At 35.7% G+C, this 22925-nt stretch overlaps 1 protein-coding gene across 1 annotated transcript in view; it reads left to right on the top strand.

Moving 5' to 3' along the window:
* The window catches only part of CFAP47 (cilia and flagella associated protein 47), a 334652-nt gene that overhangs the window by 148398 nt on the left and 163329 nt on the right, over window positions 1–22925 (top strand). Inside the window, exons 46-48 of the mRNA XM_069784915.1 lie at window positions 15359–15555; window positions 19362–19505; window positions 20677–20850. Of these exons, the coding sequence (XP_069641016.1) occupies window positions 15359–15555; window positions 19362–19505; window positions 20677–20850 (515 nt within the window). The remainder of the gene's footprint in view (window positions 1–15358; window positions 15556–19361; window positions 19506–20676; window positions 20851–22925) is intronic.

Below are 22925 nucleotides of genomic sequence, written 5' to 3'. Positions count from 1 at the left end.
TTGTCACTTTGGTCAGTGTCTGTTCCCTCTTAATTTTTCTAGTATCTTAAATTTTATACTGAAATCTTAATTGCTTTCTTTTTTGCTTGGCTTTCATTTTAATCCCTCCTTTGGTAGTTGATTTTTTTTTTTTTTTTTAATGCTTTATTTAAACTTATAAACACTCTAGGTTGCATTTCTTAAAAAAACTTGACTGGCTGAGAGAACTGGGGTTGTTCAGCCTGGAGAAAAGGAGGCTGAGGGGAGACTTTATCGCTCTCTACAACTACCTGAAAGGAGGTTGTAGCGAGGTGAAGGTCGGTCTCTTCTCCCAAGTAACAAGCGACATGACAAGAGGAAATGGCCTCACGTTGTGCCAGGGGAGGTTTAGATTGGATATTGGGAAAAATTTCTTCACCAAAAGGATTGTCAAGCATTGGAACAAGCTTCCGAGAGAAGTGGTGGAGTCACCATCCCTGGAGGTATTTGAAAGACGTGTAGATGTGGCACTTGGGGACATGGTTTAGTGGTGGACTTGGCATTGCTAGGTTAACGGTTGGACTCAATGACCTTAAAGGTCTTTTCCAGCCTAAATGATTCTCTGATAAAAATTGTGTTTATATTTATCTGCTAGGGTATCTGTGCAAGGTTATATCACAGCTAATGTAATGTCCCATGGGTATCTGATAACACAAATAATTTTTTGTTTTGCTACTTAAAATAAAAGTAGTAATTTTCTTAGCAAATTTTGTCAAGGCTTGAATTATAGTCAGTGCATCCATAGTTTTGTTTCATCGCTTCTTGATCAGTAGAGTCCTTCTGCATGTTTCTGCAGTTCACTTCTCCAAGTGTCATTGGAATTAGTCATGTGCTTTCATGGTGTATGTTTGTTTCCATACTTGGTGTATCCCTTGTGGTTTTTGTTTCTTTCCTGGAATAAAAATAAAGAATTTATCGATTATTTCTGACAAATCTTTTTGTTACAGATTCATTCTACTTAAATTACAGTATCTGTGCTGTAAAACATTTTAGGGTGTCACTAGGCACTTTTTTAGGAAGATGACAACAGTTATTGCAGTGTTAGAAGCAAGACTAGCCTGATGAGTGACTACAGGACAAGCAGTCAGTAGAAGTTGTAGAATTAGATGTAACACAGGTTGAAGGCTGAAAAATTTCTTGAGTGATATTTAAATCCTAGTTAAAATCCTTTTGTTGTCAAGTTAAAAAATAATTGCCTGTGTTTGTAATAATTGATGTAGAGATGAACTAAAATAAGTCATAATGGCTTTGCTGAGTGGTGTAGGGGATTCTTTGGATTGCACTATAGAAGAGGGGAATACAAGCTGGGATAGAGAGCAAAATCTGCACACACAAGTCTGATAAGGACATAATAAGACGTCCATCATGATCTCAGAACAAAGGTTGTTAACTGACCAGATGGCAGGTCACTGTTGCTTAGCAACTTCTCAAATTATTTTTAAAGTTAAAATGTGAATGAACATACCTAAAAATTTTAGAGGATTAATTGCTAAAATGTGGTGAAGACACTACATTACAGTAAGGAATTGGTTATTTTACTGTCAGTTTATGCTGCTTCTTTATCCATCAAAGGACATTATAAATGTATCTGAAAGAGGGAAGCAAGCAATGGAAAGTCAGAGACTAAATCATACTGCAGTGAACACAGTCTTTTTGATATTTATTTTTTCCTTCTCGGACACTTAAATAGGTACGTGAGGGAGTAGAAATGTGAAGATGATGCAGAAAAATAAACGGGGCTTTGGTAGTGAATTCAGAGAGGTGGTGAGCTGAAGAACAGCTAAAAAGGGAAGCTGCGATAACCAGCTGATAGCACGAAAACAAAAATGTGTTCAGTACAAAGGCAGTGCGGGCTGATTCAGTGTATTTATTGTGCTAACGGGGAAACACAGGAATATTTACAGGCTCTTAGAAAATCTAATATTGCGACAGAAGTCCTCAGGTGGTGTTCCTGTGGATGGAGGCACAACATTGGTCTCATCTGAAAATTTTAACTTCATTATCTGTAGAAGAAGCAGCATTTTAGTCACGGTGGTAGCTTTCCTTAGGGTGGGAGTAGCTGCTTCTCTGAAGAAATGACAGAGTGTTTAGATTTATGAAGAAAAACAAAGGTGGAAGGAAGCTAACTAATATCAATCCTTGGATCAGAATTTCTTAGGCTGCAGCAGCAGGAAAAGTGTCCAGCCAATATGTTAAGAACTCTGCCAACGGGGAATTAGAAGGTAAAAATCAATGCCACTCAACATATTTTCCTGTAAAATAGATCTTGTTAAATAACCTTATTACATTTTTGGCAGTATTGCAGATCTAATAGATAAAAAGAATACAATATGTTTACCTTACTTGCAGTATGACATCTTGATCAAAATCCAAACCATATACTTGTATGGAACTAAAATAATATATTCGCCAGATTGAAAAACTGTAGCAATTTTTGTTGTTAATTCATTACTGGAGAGTCATCAGAGAGTGAGCCCTCAGGAACTCATACTTGTTGGACAGTTAACTACTTTTCATCAGTAATTTAGAAGATTATATAAAGTCTTCGAGTTAGCAATGACCCAGATTTTGTGAAAGAATAGTAAGCTGGAATTGCTACATAGTTATAAACTCTGTATTTTAGTGCAACCAAACATGTAGTAGCATATGTGGAACAGAGTCTGCATGCTAAACCAGGTAAGAGGCTAGTTTTGGAAAACAGTTGTTAGTGAAAAGGACTGACAGTCACAGAAAATTATTATCTCAGTGTGAGCTCTTTCTTAATGCTGAAATGGCCAATGAGATCTACAGATTAATTAGAAATGTTGTAAGGATTGGGGAGATGCTCTTGCCTCAGTATGCAGTATTGGCAGAAGAGCTTGTACAGAAGTGAAGGGTCTGGTGTCTGTAAGAAGTTTATGGAAATTCTGAAAGAATTTGTGAAAGACAAACCACAAAAACATTCCAGTGCTAGAAAATAAAGCACAGGACAAGAGCAACCCCGTGACCATTTTGAATTCTGTGTGCCTGCCAAGCAGTTCAAGCACAGCCCCTATAGTGTGTCAGTGTTATGTGACCCAAGGAGTCTGTACTTACTGCGTGTGGATGGAGCTCATCTAGTAAGTCTGCCACTAGCAGGATGCCTAAGGACACAGTCTAATCCTCAGCCCAGCTCTGTTTCATACTGAGATTGTTAGGGTTCTTTTGGTCTCCTTTGTCCATTGATCTACACCTTGAGTACCCCCATCCTCTTAAAGCTCCTCTTGATGATATGCAGAATGTATCCTGTAATTCTTTGCTTTGTAAAAATTTTGGTGTGTAAGAAGATCACATCACATATCACAGTGATTGTTCACCATTGTCTTAAATAGGATCCTGAAGAGCTTTAATCTCTCTGAATCATTACAAGTAGCCTGGGAAATAATTCAGTCCCCGTGTATAGCTCAGAAGAAAGGTAATTCATAGTAAAACTTTAATGCTTTATAAACCAAAGGATAGTGTATTGAGCATTTAGAAACTTGTGTTAGGCATAATTAACTTTGAAATAAGTTGCCCTTTTCTTAACGGTGTGTTGTTAAAGAACGATAAGGCTAAAATGTCAAGTGGAACTAAAATAATGGCTCCAGATTTTAAGCAACAGAGAAGCAGCATCTAAAACGAGCTCCATGCTTCACCAAACTAACAAGTTGCTGGTTTCCTTGGATAAAGCATCCATAGAAATGCTTTGACTGTCTTGCCTCATCTGTTTCTGTATGTGTGTGTTTCCAGAGCAAAACCAGTACAAATTACACTTGGTTTGAGGTTTTAGGTAATAGATTCTATCCCTTTGTTTTCCCATCATTCGCACACCTCTTGCTGTAATCCCTTATTAGTCAGGGAGTCATTCATTTTGTGGTTAACGCTAAAGGGAAGATGTGACATTGAAGTTAATAGAGAGATTGTTGTGTGATGAGTGAAACTGCAAACACAAGGAATGACAACCAGTACAAAACAAAAGGGCATAAGATCATCAATTAGACTATAGAATCATATATCACAGAATGGTTTGGGTTGGAAGGGACCTTAAAGATCATCTAGTTCCACGCCCCCTGCCATGGGCAGGGACACCTTCCACTAGACCAGGTTGCTCAAAGCCCCATCCGACCTGGCCTTGAACACTACCAGGGATGGGGCAGCCACAGCCTCTCTGGGCAACCTGTTCCTGTGCCTCACCACCCTCCCAGTAAAGAACTTCTTCCTTACAACTAATCTAAATCTACCTTCCTTCCATTTAAAGCCATTACCCCTCACCCTATCACTACAGTCCCTGATAAAGAGTCCTTCCCCATCTTTCCTGTAGATCCCCTTTAGGTACTGGAAGGCTGCTATAAGGTCTTCCCGTAGCCTTCTCTCCTCCAGACTGAACAACCCCAGCTCTCAGTCCTCATAGGAGAGGTGCTCCAGCCCTCTGATCATCTTTGTAGCCCTCCTCTGGACCCGCTCGAGCAGGTCCATGTTCTTCTTACGCTGGGGCCCCAGAGCTGAAGGCAGTACTGCAGGTGGGGTCCCATGAGAGTGGAGTAGCGGGGGAGAATCACCTCCCTTGACCTGCTGGTCAAGGTTCTTTTGATGCAGCCCTATAACCTAGGGAAAAAGTTTTAATTACTACTATGCAGCTATAATAAGGTATACCCGCTCGTATAATTCGTTCTTATCAAACCTGTCTTTTCTATTCTGCTTCCTTTTCTTTCCCAAGAAAGCTTCGACTTCTAATGAAATCAGAGAAAATTAAGAAAGGGTTGTGATAAGCTTTTCAGCAACATAATCAACAGGTTTAATTAAGTGAGTGTCATACTACATGTAGCCCCTTTGTTATAGAACAGAATTTTATGTAACCGAGTGGTTTAAGGTACTCTTGACCTATTTTTTTTTCCCCGTAATGCCTTTTTGTTGTCTATTTATAAGAGTATGGGCTAGGCTAAATGTGGAAACAACAAGATATAGTTGTGTTATGATCAGATGTTTGCATGCATTGTACCTGTTAATGTTGGAAAGGAGAAGTTATTCTATGCCTGTAGGATAGGAGGTTTTATTATTATTTTTATTGTTTATATTCTAACACAACAGGATAAAAATTCCATGTCTACCAGTAATAATGAACACTACGTAGATTGTACAATATAAATACATTCTATTTGGTCACTTCAATATATATAACATAATTTCATTTAGAGGACCCCAGTACATACTCAGCTTGGCATGACTGTTGAATTTTAGTCTGATATTTACTGGCAATTTAAAAAAGAAAAAGAAATACCATAGCTTAGAATGATACCTAAGGATAGGTATCATTCCCATTCCTTAGCAGAGAGGTTTTGTATTCTCCCCCAAAATCTACATCTTCAGCAGCAACATGGCACCCCCAAACCTGATAGTTTTTGATTCTGTGTTAATTTATGAAAATGTTACCCATGAATAACTGAGTCTATAACATTGATCTGATCTCAGTATTTATCTTATGTAGCTCAAATGATGGACTATAGTTAGAAATACATGATATTATGTTTTCTTTGCCATGCTTTCCAAAAAAGAAAGTGCAGAACAAATAACAATCAAGAATTAAATTTTAAATTGTTATTTGGCATGCATCATTTTACTGTTTGAGATGAAAAATACTTTTCAGTGTTTTCCTTTTGTGTTTTATATAGTCATATCAGATAGCCAAGTAAAAGTATTTACCTACACTGTAGCATCTATAGATGGACTTTTCATGTCAGTAATATTTTCTAATCACTATACATATATTTCTTGATAATGATATGCTATGTTTTAAAATTTGCATTAATATTTGTTCATGACCTGTGGTCAACCTTATCTCCTTCTTTCTATGACTTTTAAATAGTATCTCACGTACTTGCTCAGTATTGGGTTTAATCAGCACAATCTTTTTTTTTATCTTTTATTTATTTATTTATGTCTCCAAAGCAATTTCCTGGGGCTTTAAATCTATTCTTCAATAAAGCATTATCAGTAATTGTGTTATTTCTTCCTCGTATTCCATGGTCCACATGCTGTATATATTTCCCTGCATCTTAGTTGGTCTTTTCTCTCTGAATAAATGTTGTGGTTTAACCCCAGCCAGCAACTAAGCACCACACAACCACTCACTCACTTCCCCCCCCATTGGGACTGGTGAAAGAATCAGAAGGAAAAAGGTAGAAGTCGAGGGTTGAGATAAGAACAATTTAATAGAACAGAAAGGAAGAAACTAATAATGATAAGAATAACAATAATAAAATGACAATAATAATAATAAAAGGATTGGAATATACAAAGCAAGTGATGCACAATGCAATTGCTCACCACTCACTGACCGATGCCCAGTTAGTTCCTGAGCAGCGATCCCCCCCAGACCAACTCCCCCCAGTTTATATATGCTGGACATGACACCCCATGGTAGGGAATACCCCTTTGGCCAGTTTGGGTCAGCTGCCCTGGTTGTGTCCCCTCCCAACTTCTTGTGCCCCTCCAGCCTTCTTGCTGGCTGGGCATCAGAAGCTGAACAATCCTTGACTTAGTCTAAACACTGCTTAACAACAACTGAAAACATCCGTGTGTTACCAACATTCTTCTTATACTGAATCCAAGACATAACACTATACCAGCTACTAGAAATAAAATTAAATCTGTCCTAGCCAAAATGAGGACAACAGATCTTAATCTTTTAAAGCAAAATTACATAATCACAGTCCAATAACAAAAATTTTATCTTTCCATTTTCTGTTTACATTTTGAGGTTTTGTTCTAGCCCCTTATCATGTTAACTTTCAGAGTTCAGTTCTCTGATTTAACTGACAGTATAGTAATAAAAAATTAATTACATTTAGTGGTCTTAATCATCCAGGATAGTGAGGCACAAAGGGGATTAAAAAGTGTAAGTGGTAGCATTCCTTTTTACTCTTCCTTCATACAAAGGGTTTATTTAAAAAATGATTCTGTGTCAAAATGTGGCTTTGAAAAATGATGATATAGGTCTTTATCTTAATAGTTTTCATGCCATCTATATCTATTGAATAGCTATTTCTACTATATATTAGTAGAAAGTTGTTTTGGTTTTGCAAAAGTGAGAGGGATTTAATTATTAGACTTGATGCGTTTCTTTTTTGTTTAATATCTGCAATAATGAATTCAGTGGAGAATAGTTGTATTTGCCACAAGTTTTTTTGTATTGTGAAAACCTTTTGGAAGGCCTCTCTCATGCTGGTGTGTGAATAGGCATACTGCTGTGGTGAATAAGGATGTTAATCAGAAAACACACCAGAGTATATACCGTACCTCGTTCTCTGGTCAGAATTGAGATTCAGAAGATTCACTGAAATCTGGAGTTGGCCTAGAAGAAGAACATGTGGATAGACGGCAAAGGCTTCAGGCTTCCTTGACAGATGAAGCCTTCAGGGTGCCTTCAAGATGCTCGTATGTGATTTAGTTTTTCATCAGTGAACTCTGACATCTGCTTGCATGACTGTCAGTGTCAAGGCCAACCTCTGTCTTTGGTGCAGTCTTGAGACTATTGCATCTGTGAGGCTTAGATGATACCGCTTCTCTAAAGTCAGTAATAGGTTTGGTGTTGGCCATGCCCGTTTCTCATCGTCACTGGATCCGGGAGGAAGACATTGACTTCCTTTCATTGTATTTATTTTATTAATTTTATTTTATTTATTATTATGTGCATATTTGGACCTGTCCCATGCTGTGACTGGAAGAATGTTGTGCTGTGCCAGTGTCACTCCCTGTGTTCCTTCTAGAGGTGAAAATACAAGAAACTTTGAATAGAGAGGTTTTATGGCTCAGAGTTGTAACCTGATAAGCATCCATCTGCCTTCACGTGTTCTGTGCACCTTTAGGATAAAGCAATGATTTAAAATTGAGTACATCTTGCTTTTATTTTGTAAAGATACATGTTTTAAAACTTTTTAATGTAGTTGCCACTGTCACTGACTTTGTAATGCATATATATGTTTATAATTTTGATAATTATTATTTTTCACAGTTTAGTCTAAAGATTTCCTGCCATGCAGTCTTATTTTATAGAACTGTATCTGTAGAAGAGAACATGCTCTTCCTGCAAGTAAGGAGCATGTTTGACAAGTCAGAGCTATTATGTTATCTTTGTTTAATGGAGTTTATAAGCAGTTCATCTGCTGTATATTTGCTGCTCCTGTCTAGCAGCACAACACCAATTATGGCGGGGTAAGAAGGAAATGGCTATAGATTTTTGGGTAAAACTGCTAAAACCAAAACAAAAATCCATCCTATTTGTCTTTTCAGCTGTTTATGAAAGATCAGCTTTAATTAAGTTTAAATGAAGCAGAACAGCTTGCTCAGCAGTTGGGTTTATTTGAACATCATGGGTTTTATACTAAATAATGTTATGTATCAAAGGTGAAATAACATAAGTTGAAAGGTGAGGAAGGGCTTTGTTTTGCAAAGTGATGTCTCTGAAAATGTTTGAGAAATCTGCAAAGTAGCAGAGTACTAAGGGTTTCAGCCTTATTTCCCACTCTGTGTTTTTCTGACTTCAGCTCCCTCTCAGTCTTTCATTAAGGAATTTTTTTTTTAAATTTGGAGAAACAAGGGTCTTGAATGCGTAACTGGCAAAATACAGTGTAGGTATTAAAAAGTGCTATTACGTTATATGAAAGGAAGAGTATTACTGGAACATCACATCTAGTTCTGGTTTCCATAGTTCAGAAGGGAGGTTAGAAATGAGGAAGGGTTCAGAAAAGTGCTGTAGTAATTATTTCAAGGTCTTGGAAGCTTGAATAGCTTGATATCTCAGTGATCTCTGAGGGAAAGACGTCCTGTTCAGTTTACCTGTAAGTACTTAAAAAGGGAGAATATGTCTGACTGTAAAGGGCTCCATGCAGAAAGCATAGCGCTTTCTACATAACAGAGAGATTTGTAATGAAACAATTTATGATACCTGTAAAATGATGTGAGTGTGAGGTTTATTAAATACTGACACAAACTCAAGAGAAACAACAATCTTTCTACCACTTAGTCTTATAAAAAAGAAAGTGGATGCTTTCCTAAGATACACACTTTTGTTCCAACTGTCAGGCTAGGTCTTAATAGAAGAATTATTTGGTGAAATTCTAATGTTAAGATAAATGTCCAATAATATGTCTTTTGGTATTAAAAATGAAATAAATATTTGATGCAGTCAGATTATACAAAGAGGGGGAAAAAGAATAAATGCTTAAAAGCTAAAAATGCACAAAAATAAATACATTCCTAGACATCAAGTTGAAATAAATAAAGGCTGAAAAATCAAAGCTAAAGTAAAAATTATTTGAATGATTAGGGAAAAGAGAAAAAATTTTACTCTGGAAGATGGAAATTGGTTATCAGATTTCTCAGTACTCATAAAATATTTGCACCAAAGTTTAACAAAAGTTAAGGACCATAATTTTAATACACACAAATTTGGAAAATAAAGTTCAGGCATACGTAGGATCTTCTTTGTTGAGAAAAGGAAACATTCTACAGCTAATTTGAGCAATTGCAATTTGAGCAAATAATACAAGATCTATTGCTACCAATATCTAAAACTAAAGCGCTGTGGTGGGTATCCAGTTGTAAGAACAATAAGCATTTATCTCAGAGTTAGGAAATTGGGGAATTTTCTGGAATAGGCTGCGCCTTTATATATTGTAACATGATACTGACAATGGCTTTAAGTAATTGAAAAAGGAATGTGTAGAAGTTCCTGAGATGAAGCACCTCACGTATTTGCATGTGATGGTTCATGGATACCACAGCATGCAAGTACTTCATAAGAAGGGCTTCGTGTTTATTTGGTTTTCTTTTTCCAGACTGTTTTTCTGTTTGCAATCTTCTGCTGTGAAAGGACTTTATGTTACCAATTGTACTGTTAGCAGAAACCTGATGCTAATTCCCTTGGACTAGAAGTATTTTAAAGGAAAGAAAGTATATGGGAGTAAATGATTGATAGGAATTGATATGCAAAAGCAATACAACAGCATGTCAGTACCAGCATATCAAAACTTTATATTATATGTTGTAATAATAACCAAATATCATCTGCTGCTGCCATGTAATGATAAATATCCATATATATTACATCAGTAATGATAAATTTGTGCAATTCCTTAAAATAATGGTAAGATTTTAATTTTCAAATGGATACGCACCTAAACAAGTATGCCCTGATATACACTTACTGTATTTTAGGAGCATGTACATTGTTGAACTTTTCTGGAATGTTTTTAGTCATGCCATACGGTTCAGTTTCATTCCTAGTTTATAAAGATAGACATAAAAAACCTAGGCAGGAAAATAGAAATAAAACATGGTTTTTTGATAGCTAGATTGTACTATTTCGGCGTTAAAATTGTCTAGGAAGAAATAAAAGTCCACAATGCATTTTCAGCGAAAAAATGTTGTTCCACCTTGCTATCTAATTTAGATTCAGTATCAAAAGCTAATATCAGAGTTCTTTTGCCTCTTACTACAGGATTTGATAATGCTGGCTGCCTGATTTTATACTTGCAAAGAATACCCAAAAAGAGCCCTCTTTTTTTTTTTTTTTTTTTTCCCCTTCCTTCCTCCCCAGTGAATGGATGAAAAAGCTTTCTCTACAGAACTATCAAGAATTGTTAGAAATTTTCTACTTTCTTCATAATTGTTCCTACAGTTAATTTATTCAGATTGTTGTGGCTTCAGTTAAAACAACTGCTGTCTTACTTTTTTTCTCTTTTTTTGAAAGAAAACTTCTTTCCTTAGAGAATTCTAGACTGCAGAAAGGAAGGAATGTGTATTATCATGTGCTACAGAAATCTCTAGCTAGCTCTTGTTATATCTTTTTGGCATTAAGCCTTCATTACTAATTTTGCATTAACTTACTGTTTTGCAGTAAGTGGTATAAAAACTTGGTCTTTGATTCTCTCCATGTAATACTTCCTTATGCATTCAGTGCACTCTTCATTAGTTCTGATCTCTCTTCTCTGTTAGTAGGAAATTTTGCTTAACCTTCCTTCTTTTCCCCTCGGTTGCTTATTTTTAAAGATCTCATCTCAAACACTTCCTTCTTCCAGCCATGAAGAATCACTTTTGAAATTTTTTATATTTGTAAATTTTGGGCATATGTGTTAGAGAGATCTTGGCTCTGTCTTTGTTGTGATTTTAGATAAAGAGACTTTGAATTATTACTCTGCTATTTTTTTTTCTCAATGCAATATTTTCTAATTTGGCTAATCCTTTTCAGTAGGGGCTATACATCAGATGACTTAAGAAAGCACCTTAGCTTTATTATGTTTCTTAAGTTGTATTAAGAAAAATTTTACTTGGCAGCATTCCGATTGCCCATTGGCATAGTGACTGTGTAGCCTGCTTGTTTCTAAAGCACTTACGAGTATTCTTCAGAAATAGTGAGGGGCAATGTTTAATTATTAAACAACCAACCTGCAAGAAACTCTTTCTTCTACTTTATTGTAGTGCCGCACAGCTCTTTGCTGGCTCCTGAATGTGATACATGAACATGGCTGCTGAGTATTCATGACAAGACATTGAAAAAAAGTCTCTGCCATTTGCATTTTTAAATCAATTAAGATAAACCTGCTCTCATTCCTTCCCCCCCCCAGTAGATCTTCCTTTTCCAATTGATCAAGTGTATTTAACTGTTTGTTTAGATATGTAATGATATACTGTATTTAAGTGGAAAAAAGAACCAATAAACAGTTAGTAGGTTTTTTATAAACTATTCTACAAATCTGTTGTATTCAGATAAAGTGAAAGAAAATCAGGAAACACACACAGGGATAGCAAAAATTTCAAAACCTATCAGCACTCATTAAGGGATATAAAACAGTGGTTGCTTTTTCAAGACTACTGAGTAGAGTGATATTCTAATTCAGATGAGCTCATTTGAAGAGCCAGTATATAAACAGAAGTCAAAAGAGTCTGGGCTCTTCAGTATTTAACCTCCTAGGAGTCCATACCGGCAAATTCAGTCTTCAGGTTAATTTAACCAGTTATTTGTGACACATGCACAGTGTCAGAGATAAGTTCACTGTGAAATTTAGCTTTGAGCTGCTAAATAGATAGAGCCATCATGGCTGAATAAAAGCTAATATAATGTGCAAGTAGTTGACTAACTGCTGAAGGCTAATAGTTTCCTACCTTCAGAAGTTATGACAACAGATTGTGATATGGAAGAGTAGCATTTCTATTCTTTATTCTTTCCCTCCTCCCATAATTTGTGGTAGGGCTAAACAGCGATTACTCTGCTAAGTGCCATTATTATTAACCTCTAGAATGTATTTTTTCTTACATTTTAATGTCGAAAGAATTGTCATTACTTTTCTTTGAAAGGTGCTGTTTGTTGGCCAATGAAGTTAGAGGATTAACTTTGAATTCAGATCAGGCAGATCTAAAATGATGAGTTGTAAGACTTGTAAGAACCAGAAAACATGGACTTTCTTAATTCCAGATAGTGATCAGATTGTCTTTTGCTATAAGTAAATGGCACAAGATGCCAGGCAGTTGCCAGAGAACATGACCAAAACCTATGTGCTATAATTTAGCTTTCCAAGAACGTGTGGTGGTATTACACACCAAAAGTATTGCTTTTGCAAATATCCCTGTGTTGATAACTGTATCACAACTAAACTCAATTCAGATATTCAGATTCAGGATCAAGTAAATATTTCCCATGGGCATTTGTCTAATACAAATCTATAAAATAAAACTGTTTGCCTATTTCACATGAAATAACTGCCCATCAAAAAATAAATATCCTGTCTAGGGAAAGAAACTGTACTAAAAGCCTGTATTGTTCTGCCTGACTTTTCACTGTTGTGGAAATACTTGCAGTCTCATTAATTTCTATGGATGCAGGCTCTGCTTCCTGTTACACAGAAATAACATAAATGCTGCCCATCGCTTACTGTTACTACTTTTGTCTCAGAAATTGTTAAGCCAGTTTTGACCCCGTGGATTATTTTCATTAAATCTTTGAATTAATTCCTAGACTAATCTTTGCTGAATATCTTATGAGACTGAGAAAGAAGAAAACACGCTAAGCTGAGAAACTTTTAAGCTCAGTTTACTCTATGGTATTTAAAATTAGCATGAAAAAACGTTTTGCAGAAACCCTCCCAACCTTCACCTATAATTCACAGGCAAGTGATTTCTCTAATCATTTTGATTTGGAGATCCTGTCTTGCTTCAGAAACCATGTCTTATTGCATAAAATACTTATCAAGTTAAATAAACATCACCAATTTACTAGGTTTCCTTTTCACTGATTGTAACTGATCATAATATTTCAATTATTCAACAGACCTATTCTTCAATACATTTTTTTAATGCATAAGAAACAAATATTTTAACGAAAATAATGCCAAACTAAATATTATAAATATGGAATGAGATGGGTAGGAAGACACTTCTTGGTTTTCTGTTTAAATTTTTCTATAGGAGGCATTTCTGTCTGAAAGTGTGCGCTTCAAATATGGGTCCAACTCAGTGAAGGATAATGCTAATTTTTAGTAATTACAATTCCCATGTAGTGCAAGAAAATAAAACTCATGCAGAAATATTCTGGAGTTTCTGATACACTGTTTTATCCTTCTTCAAATAGATGTTGTAAATATCTACTTTATTGTGAAATGCAAGTATTTAAAATGTGTACTTTAAATTCTAAGTAAATATTTAGTTTCAACATCCTAAAATAATTCTTGTAGACAGAGAAAATTAGGGACTGTACTAATGAACTGAAGAAGGGAAAGGACGGTTTCATTCCTTGCATAACTGACAGGTCACTTTTGTGGAAGACAGCCCATAGGGATAATAACTTAGTGACAAAATAGAAAAAAGAGTAATAATTCTAAAATTACCAGGCCATTAATCTTGTCTTTGAAAGAGAAAAAAACTAATTTATTTCAGATAGGGTTAAACCTGAGGTGCAATTTCTAATCTTTTTGATAGCCTAGTAATGTTGAAAGATTAATAATGTCATTCTGTATGGTTCATCTCTTGAACTTGAGCTATTTTTGTGAAAATACTGAAGTAGTGATGACATAAAGCAACAAGAAAGCTTCAATTTGGTGTTCATTTTCAGGGAGGTGAGAACTGAATACATGAGGACCACCACTTTTTGGAATAGAATGAGCAGCATTGCAAATGAAAATTGATTGCACTTTCTAAAGTCAGTAGTCGTCATTGAAGATATTAGAATAGTTTGAGACCAGTTGTCATACATATCATCAGGAAATAAGCCAAATTAAGGAAGAAGGGAAATTCCACAAGAATTTTTCAGGTGTTCCCCCTCAGGGACCAGCAATTCGCTTGGAGTTTTATCTGTAAGGTTCTGTTCTGTCGTTACATTGTCTCTGACCTTCCTCATTATCTTTTCCAACTTCAGACGTTGGTTTCTAACCTTGGAAAAGAAGAACAATCTTTGTTACGTGTAAAACTACAGTGATGTTTTTACAGCAGCAGTCTTCATGTAGTTTTTCAGGTTTCTTGGAGACTCTTGGGAGAGTTGGACTCTTTTTATGGCCAGTCACTGGAGTTCCTCATGTGCCTTCCCTTCTCCTTTAGAAAGTGTCCTACAAGGGCTAGTGAAGGGCTTAAAATACTGTGAAAGAGCCTGATCCTTTCTGTAAGCAAGAGCAGAGGAGGAAGTCTTTGCAGCAGACTTCTTAGACCTGGCTGTGTCCAAAGATGGGCAGCATTTGTATTGCATCTTCCTTACTCTAAAGATGACTGTGGGGAGTTTTTCATACCTGCTGTCGATTGGGCAAATGGGGCTTTTCATGGTTCTGTTCCAACGTGGACACCCCTGGCATTTTTGGTAACTCAGACTTTCAGTCCAAAATTGGCCATAGGAAAAGTCTAATGAGTAGCTCTCATGAGAACTGCTAAACTTAACAGAACTCCAGTCATTGTTTGGGCTACTATTAGCCAAATGTACTGTATTGTCTCTGATACCTCTCATGGTAACTGTTGACAAAAGTATAGTAACTACTATACTTTTTGATATTCACAGAAATTCATATACATTAAACTTTTCTAACAAATTTAATAGATCTTTAAAAATATTTCTCTCTGCGCACTACTAAAAACAATAGAAAATATTGTTTAGATGCTAAAACATAGCTTTTTTTTTTTTAGGAAAATAAAAATTTGACTGTGCTTATATGGTAACAGTCCTAAAAGTCTATTTTGTTTTAAAGTGTTGCATGTACTGCTGGAGAGACTCTCCTACAGTTTATTGGAACTCTTTCCAGATTCTGCTTATGAATTCAATGTTTCTGAAAAGCTTTACAGCATTGCAATTTTTTGGTTTTGCTTTTAGATAGAAGTGATGCAGTTGAGCTTCCTATAAAATTCATTCCTCGGCATGCTGGTCGCTACCACTGTCAGATTCTTCTGAAGTCCTCCTGCGATATTCGTGTCTATGAGATTGAATGTGTAGTGAATACAGACCATGCTGAAGCAGAGCTTGAATTTCTAACTCCAGCTTACCAGGCAGTGAATCAGGATATTCCAATTGTAAGTTCACTTTACCACTAGAAACTAAACTAAGATTCAGGACTTTTAAAAACTGGACTCTGGATCAATACTGTTAAAATTTACAGTTGTAAAATGCACAAAGCCTGTAAATACTGACTTGAGTATTCTTACTCAAAGTCCATATTGGACATAATATAAAGCTTGTTGGGAAAAATAGTTTCTGGCTGTTCTTAAAGTAAATTATTATTTTGATGGGCTTATTTCTAATGTTTCACTTCTGTCCTGACAATTGTTAATCTGTTATTTAATAATGTTATCACACTGAAAGTGAAAAAAGGAGTTGTTTAATCTAGGCAATGAATGTATTGTTTCTGAAAAAAAAGGAGAGATGTTGAGAAGTAAAATAGAAGAACTAGATTATATACAATTTAAAAAATATGGCAAGCATAGGCAGTATATCATATATAGTTTTATCATACCTATTTTGTTTATGAAACCCTTGACACGTGAGAAGTAAGGCCAGGGAGTGAAGATGGAGTATAGGTTAGAACATCATCTCCCTCGGAAGATTATTGTTCAAATTTTAGAGAACTTTTCCCATTTAAAAGACAAAAAATATGAAAAAAATTATAGGAAAGGAGCTTAAGCTGCGAGAGAAAGGGTGAAGATTCTTTAAGAGATAAAAATAGTAAAATATTTCCTGAGATTTGAACTACACTTTGGTCTACGTACTTGATGTAACCTTTTGATATTAGAGCCACTGAAGAATACTGGTGAGTTAATTTATAGAAAAATTATCCTGAGATTTTGTAGACAAAAGAGTGGGGGCAGATTCAAACACGGAGACTTAATGTCCAGGGAAAGAGCATACTGTGGATGCTGTGTGAAATACTGAAGGTAGACAAGAACTAGTTCATTAGGAAAGAAAAAAAAAAGTAAAGAAAATGAAAGGAAATCATATTACAGGGCTATCTGCTCTTACACGTAAATTTTAAGATATTCATATATTATTTATTAAACATTGATTTATTGAATGTTACATTAGTTGAAAACCAGCTGTTATATAACACAGAAAGGTTAGGGTTTTTTCCACCTTCTTTAAATAGAGTTTCAAAACAGATTGGCTTTATTCTTTTGGGGTTTTTTTTGTGGTTTTTTTTCACTTCTGAGTGTTCCTAAGTATATGCTTTTAAATTTCATGCAGGAGTCATGCTTTTATACTTTTAAGTGCTACTTGTTTTCTTAGCAAGGAAATAAAAAGTACCCCAATTGGAGCATATATTCTCTCTGTATGTATGTGTGTGTTTGTGAGAGAGGGAATGCGTATCTCTATCGGAATCATAGCATCTATCGGAAGTGTTCCCATGCTTTTATGTTGTTAGTTAGCACTGTTACATTTGTCATTCAAATTACTGAACTTTGAAATACTCTTTGGAGGAAGACAGATGCTCATAGAGAGTGAAACTGAGTTATGGGGTTGTTCGATCTGCTAAACTTAGTTTCTTCAACCTAATATTTAGTGTTCAAAGCACTTTTTACAGACACTAGCAAACTAACTGTCATCACATCTGTGTGGTAGGTGGAACACTTTTAAAATGGAGCAGATAAAATGGTCAAGTGATTTGCTTAAAGCCACACAGTGAATTAGTGACAGAACCAGAATAAGAACCCACCTTAATCTGAAATCTGTGATTGTTTTTGATACGGGAGTTCAGGCTGAACATCTGAAGTTTCTGTAATTCTCACAACCATGAGATGAATGTAATTGTTCTATTAATCACTTTCAGCCTCTCCAGGTATAGGTCCCATACACGCAGCCTTATTATGTACCTTGGATTTAACTACCTACCATCCTGTGAAAAGATTCTAACTCCCTTAGCATTAGTTGGGTTTCTCATTGACTTAACAGGCTTCAGATAAGATTTCACATTAAGCAGAGATCCTGTAAGAATTAGATGATTAAATAATTAAAACTGTTTGTTAATGCATAAGTACAAGGGAGTAGAATTTAACAAATATTTTATTTTCATTTTCTAATGTTTGTGGTTGACCTTAATATCTTTCTTTAGAAGATATTTTTAGACAAATTCATGCTGTAGTAGAAGGATTTGTTACAGAAGAATTTCAAAGTGACCATGTTTGTCAGCTACATTTCTCCAGCTGACAAGTTTTTTTGTTTGAGATTAAGAAGAAATACTTATGCTCTGTATTGGTGTAATCATCACTAGTGTGGATAAAGGAAGCGTCTGATACCAATGGCACTAGAAATCATTGAAAATAAAACAACTTAAGCCCCCAAATTTTCACTGTCCTCCTCTTTTCCTTCCCAAAGAACAATCATGGTGAAGCGTTTCCTCTGTCCCACCTTTCAAAACAGTAGATTAGCAAAGGGTGATGACCTGCCAGTTTTAAAACTGGTCAAGCTGGTTTTCAAAAGGATAAAGTTGTTCCTGATATTTTGCGGGGGGGGGGGGGGGGGGGGGAGAGAGAGAGAATAAAAATAACCTTTTGTTGCCTTTTTTCCCTTTCATTTTATCCTCAGCGTGAGGATACCAGTTAATTACTTTTTTTCTTTCATGTTTTCTACCAGAGATGAGGTAATTGTTGTTATTACAGAATTGGAGACCACAGTGATGGAAGTATTCTGAAAAACTGAGGCATTATACAAATCTCAACGTTCCAAACAGGCATTTGTGCTCAACTACTACGAAATTTACCTCTTAACAACTACGAATTAAGCATTCATCATACATATTAATCAAACCTTAGATATATGATACTGCAGGTCTCGTGCCATGCCATGGGGTTAGCTCTGATGACCACAGGTGGTGGTTCGTAGTTTCTGAGATTGAAAGAGCTGAACTTGAGAGACTTTCAAAGAAGGAAACAAAGATTGAAGTATCACCTACCTCTATTCCCCCAAATCCATTGTTTATCTCTGATGTCTATATACAATTTTCCATGGATGAAGAACATTATGTATCAAAGGATTACTTCCTCTATTCATAGATGAGATCAAACTTCTGTGTTTTGACAAGGAATGTATTAGCTCTTGAATGCCAGTTTATTTTCTTTTTCAGATGGATGTTAACCTTTTTGCAGACTGGATATTTGGTCATCTGGTTCCTTCAAATAGTGGGAGGCTGAATAGCATTATTTTAGTTTTACTATTTTTATGCAGCCCCCAGGCATGTATCACAAAATATCTCACTTTCTACCATAATCAAGCAGTCTTGTGATACATCTGGGTGCAAGACAAACACGTTTCTTAAATAGGCTTTCATACTACTCAGGACAATCATTCTTTAAAATTGATTAGACTCTTGAGCCTGTAAATACTCCTTTGGAGATGGAGTCCTTAATTCATAAGCAAGACTGATCCTATAATATAGTCAGTGGCCAAATGAGGCACTATATGCTAGTACACCACATCAGCACTTCAGAGAGGTACACTAAGATTTTCTACAGATGGAAAAGGGACAGAATTTTGGCAAGCATTAAACAGTATCATAAAGATACTTGTAAATGTTTATGATGATACTTATAAATTCCATCTTGACCATTAGCTATATCATGTACATATTATTCTAATGAGTATTCCTGCTGACAGTATTGCTACTGATAATATTGATACCAGTACCTGTGGCTGCCAGGAACAAGGGATTTAGTATTAGCTTAATTCATTCTTAAAATACACTGTTTTATTCTCCCCAAAGGTGCTCTGAGCCAGTACTTTGGGAAAATGAGTACTGTGCTCTGATTGATGATAACTGCAAGTAAAAGCTGAAATGCATGTTAAGGTCTTTAAATGCATAATCTAATTTACACCTCTACTTTTATTTCAGAGTAACATGTCCAGCCATGACTGGAAACTTGAAGCAATTTTGGAAGGACAGGGTTTTTACGGCCCTCCCCTAATAAATGTGGGTCTAGGTGAAACAGCTTTGTATCCTCTAATGTTCAAGCCTATTGCTGAGGGCATAACAATGGTAAGAAGGAAATTAGTTTCAATATTTGAAAAGGATGCTTCTGTCCATAAAATTTACATTGGTGTCCAAATTACAAAAGTGCTTAAGTGGTTACTAATATTAAGCATCTGCTTGAGAGTCAGAAATTGAAAGATTGCCTACTAGCTGAAGTAAAAAACCAAAGGAACTAACTTTGCAAAGCTTAAGATTAGGCATGATAGATTTCCCCACCATCCTTTATTATCTCTTCCTTTATTTGCTTTTCTATCAAACCCTCTATTTTAATGAAACAACCAGTTACTCTATAGACATTCTGAACTTGGAGCATAAAAATGTACATTGTGTTAGTCTAAATTTAAATACATATATTGAAATGTATTTCATTACTTAAGTATTAAAGTAGTAATGTTGAGTATTTCTCATTGCATGCATACATCACAAATGAATTTGTGATGGGTACTTTGTTTCATAAAATAATTTCTGTTACAAGTTAAGCCACTGCTTAGAAGCTGCTTTTGTCATCAGAGTAATCACTATTCTGAATTCTAAAATGAAGAGCAGAGCAAAGGCTATCACACCTTTAGCAAGAAGCGGTATATGTATTTTTGCCTCTATACAAGCTGAGAGATTTTGACTGCAGGTTGCTATTCAAATGTGTGAATTGCCACAGACAAAAAAAAAAAAAGAAAAATTGCTCTGTGAAACATTAGTAATCCTTCTGCATGCATTACCAACCAAATATAATGTAGTTTAGGAATCCAGTACTATAAAAGCCAAAAGCCCTGAATCCTTTGATGACAAATAATTATGAACATTTTAGTTGAAGGACACATGGAAATGATTGAGCAAAGTTATATTTTATGTGAGGAGTAAAGATGCATGAGAACATATTTTCTTCGATTTTTTTTTTTTCCAGGAGGAAGACTAGAAGTACAAAATCTAGATATATGAAGGCTTTATTTTGTTAAATTTCATAATTTTGAAAAATTAAAAATAAAAGATATTGTTTCTTTAGTTTTCTTCTCTGTTTAACAGCAGAGTTTACTTAAGAGCTAGAAAAGTCAGTAGGAACACTTACTTGTAAGCATGTTTTGTTGCCTGGATTTAAGATTAATAAACTAACGGAGTTGGTTTGGGAGCTGAACGGGATTTTTACAGTGCTGAAACTTTTTTTCTTCTTTCTTTGTCATAGGGAAGGCTTATTCTGCGAAATGATACAGCTGGCACTGAAAACTTCTTTAGCCTTAAGGGAATAGGGAAGAAACCTCTGGCACAGGATTGTATTGTGATAGATTGCCAAGTGAGCAAGGTCGCTCAAAAAATTTTATGGGTGCCCAATTATACCAAGAAGAAGTTAACGTACAAGGTAAATTTTTGCAATAATGTGACAAATACTTTTCTATGCAAGGGCCTACAGATTATGTATTGTAATAGGAAACATTATTGTAATTGCAGATATACCATTGAAATTCACGTATCTGTGAGAAATTATATCTAACTATAGTTTATAGCTTATGGATATGTTTATAGTCAGGAAATCTGTGAGATAGTGTATGATTTTGCTGTATGTTCCATGGAAAAAGATTTCTTAGTTTTTTAGTCCGGTTGCTAAGGGGACGACACTTCTACAATTGCACTCTGTTCATTTGCTAGTCTTTCCTCCCTTCCTCCTCCAGTGCTTTGAAACCAGTGGCCAACTCCATCAGTTTTGAAATCAGAGAAGGGGCTTGAGAATTGCAGGGTTCCTAAAATCTTCATAAAGCATTGGAATATTACAGGAAAAGGACAAAAATTATTATCCTACTGAGGGAAAGATTGCTGCATGAGCTCACTATGTATCTAATGGCCTAGTGGCCTGGCCAGTCAGTGCTTGCATATCTTGGAACAAATTATAGCAGTTAGTGTCTTTTGCCCAGCTGTTGTTTCAGGGATGTTGGATGGAGTTGGGAATACTTTGCGTGTTTGCTGATAGGAAAGACAATTCAGAGGAAATAACAAACTGGAGTTGTTGAAGGGCAGTGGGTCACTGGGAAGATGGGGTAGGAGGTGCTGAGGTAGTTGTGATTTCAGTGGAGGGTTATAAGATATACATTCTTAGAAAATACAGTTTTGTTAGTTTCCCTGCTCAAGAAGATCTTTTTACTATTAAGTATAGTCCTTATTATTGTTCACTGGTTTAGTTAAATATATTTTACAACTGTATTTACACAAACACATTTTCCTAATTAAAACCACTGTTGTATTACTGTAACTGCATGGTTTTCCTACCATTTGTCTTGTCTGCATGTTTAATGTGAAAGTGATAAAAGTATTTCAGTAGTATTCCTCACCGTAGTATTCCTTACCTTCCTTATCCATGTATAGGACCCCATGTCATATGCCAGCAGAGGCAGAGTGTACATTAAGGCAAAAAAGATGACTATTTTTCTTCTCAGCTGCAGAGAAGGTTCCTGAGCAAGAATATCTTGGACCTTGCTCAGCAAAAGCCATCCTTGTGACTGTATTATGGCATTTAAATCTAGAGTAGGTAGCATCTAGATACTTTGGCTGTATACTATTTGCTAGGAGGGCTCAATCTATGAAAATGATGCAGGAGAGCATGCTCTAAAAATTGTCAGCATATGTAAATATATATTTTTGAACTGAGGGGTTTGAGTGTCGGGGGGCTTTTTGTAGATTTTCTTTTGGGGGGAAGGAGGGAAAAGAGGAGAATGTAGACTCTAGAAGATAAAATCTGACTAGTTAACTAGTGTGGATTTGTGAAATGAGTGACTTTTTGTTCTCTGCCTTGGTGCCAGTAGCACCAAATGCTGCTTTACTCAAAATGCCAGGTATTGGCAGAGAATGGCCCCACATTCTTTTATAAAGAGAGATCATGTATATACCAGCAGCATTCTGCTATTGGTTATTGGGATTTCATGGCAATGTGAAATCCTTCCTTAAACTCTTGCTAGTCTCCAATTTCTCACTATTATAAGAGGATTTACATTTAATAAACTTTGTGTATCATTAAAAGGTCCAGCTTCGTGTTCCTATTTTTTGACTCATTATTAACCCCTCCAAACAAATTAGGAAATGTATTTTTGGGGCATCACCAGCTTTGACATTTTTCTTTTCAACAGTCTTAGCTTTTTAGATGTGAATGCATTTACATTTCTAATATGTTTGTACTTTTATTTCTGAAAGAAGTCAATGTTTTTGAAAGTTGACAACAGAGGTATTTCTTCTGCTCTCCCATTTCAATATTTTTTGTGCCAATGAAAGCAAAAGACACTGAAATATCAAACTTCAAAATGCATACATTAGAATTATTCTTGGTATGTCTTTTTCAGAAACATTGTGTTAAATGGATTTATGACAGTTGTAACTATTCCAGGGTCAGCTAGGTCTGATTGAACTTTGACCTCCTTGAGGGTGTTCTCTGGGTACCAAAATCTGTTT

This window comes from Haliaeetus albicilla, chromosome 6 (assembly GCF_947461875.1).
Source record: "Haliaeetus albicilla chromosome 6, bHalAlb1.1, whole genome shotgun sequence".
Lineage (NCBI taxonomy): Eukaryota > Metazoa > Chordata > Aves > Accipitriformes > Accipitridae > Haliaeetus > Haliaeetus albicilla.
The sequence above is the reverse complement of the archived record's forward strand: the minus strand, read 5'-3'. Positions and strand labels throughout refer to the sequence as shown.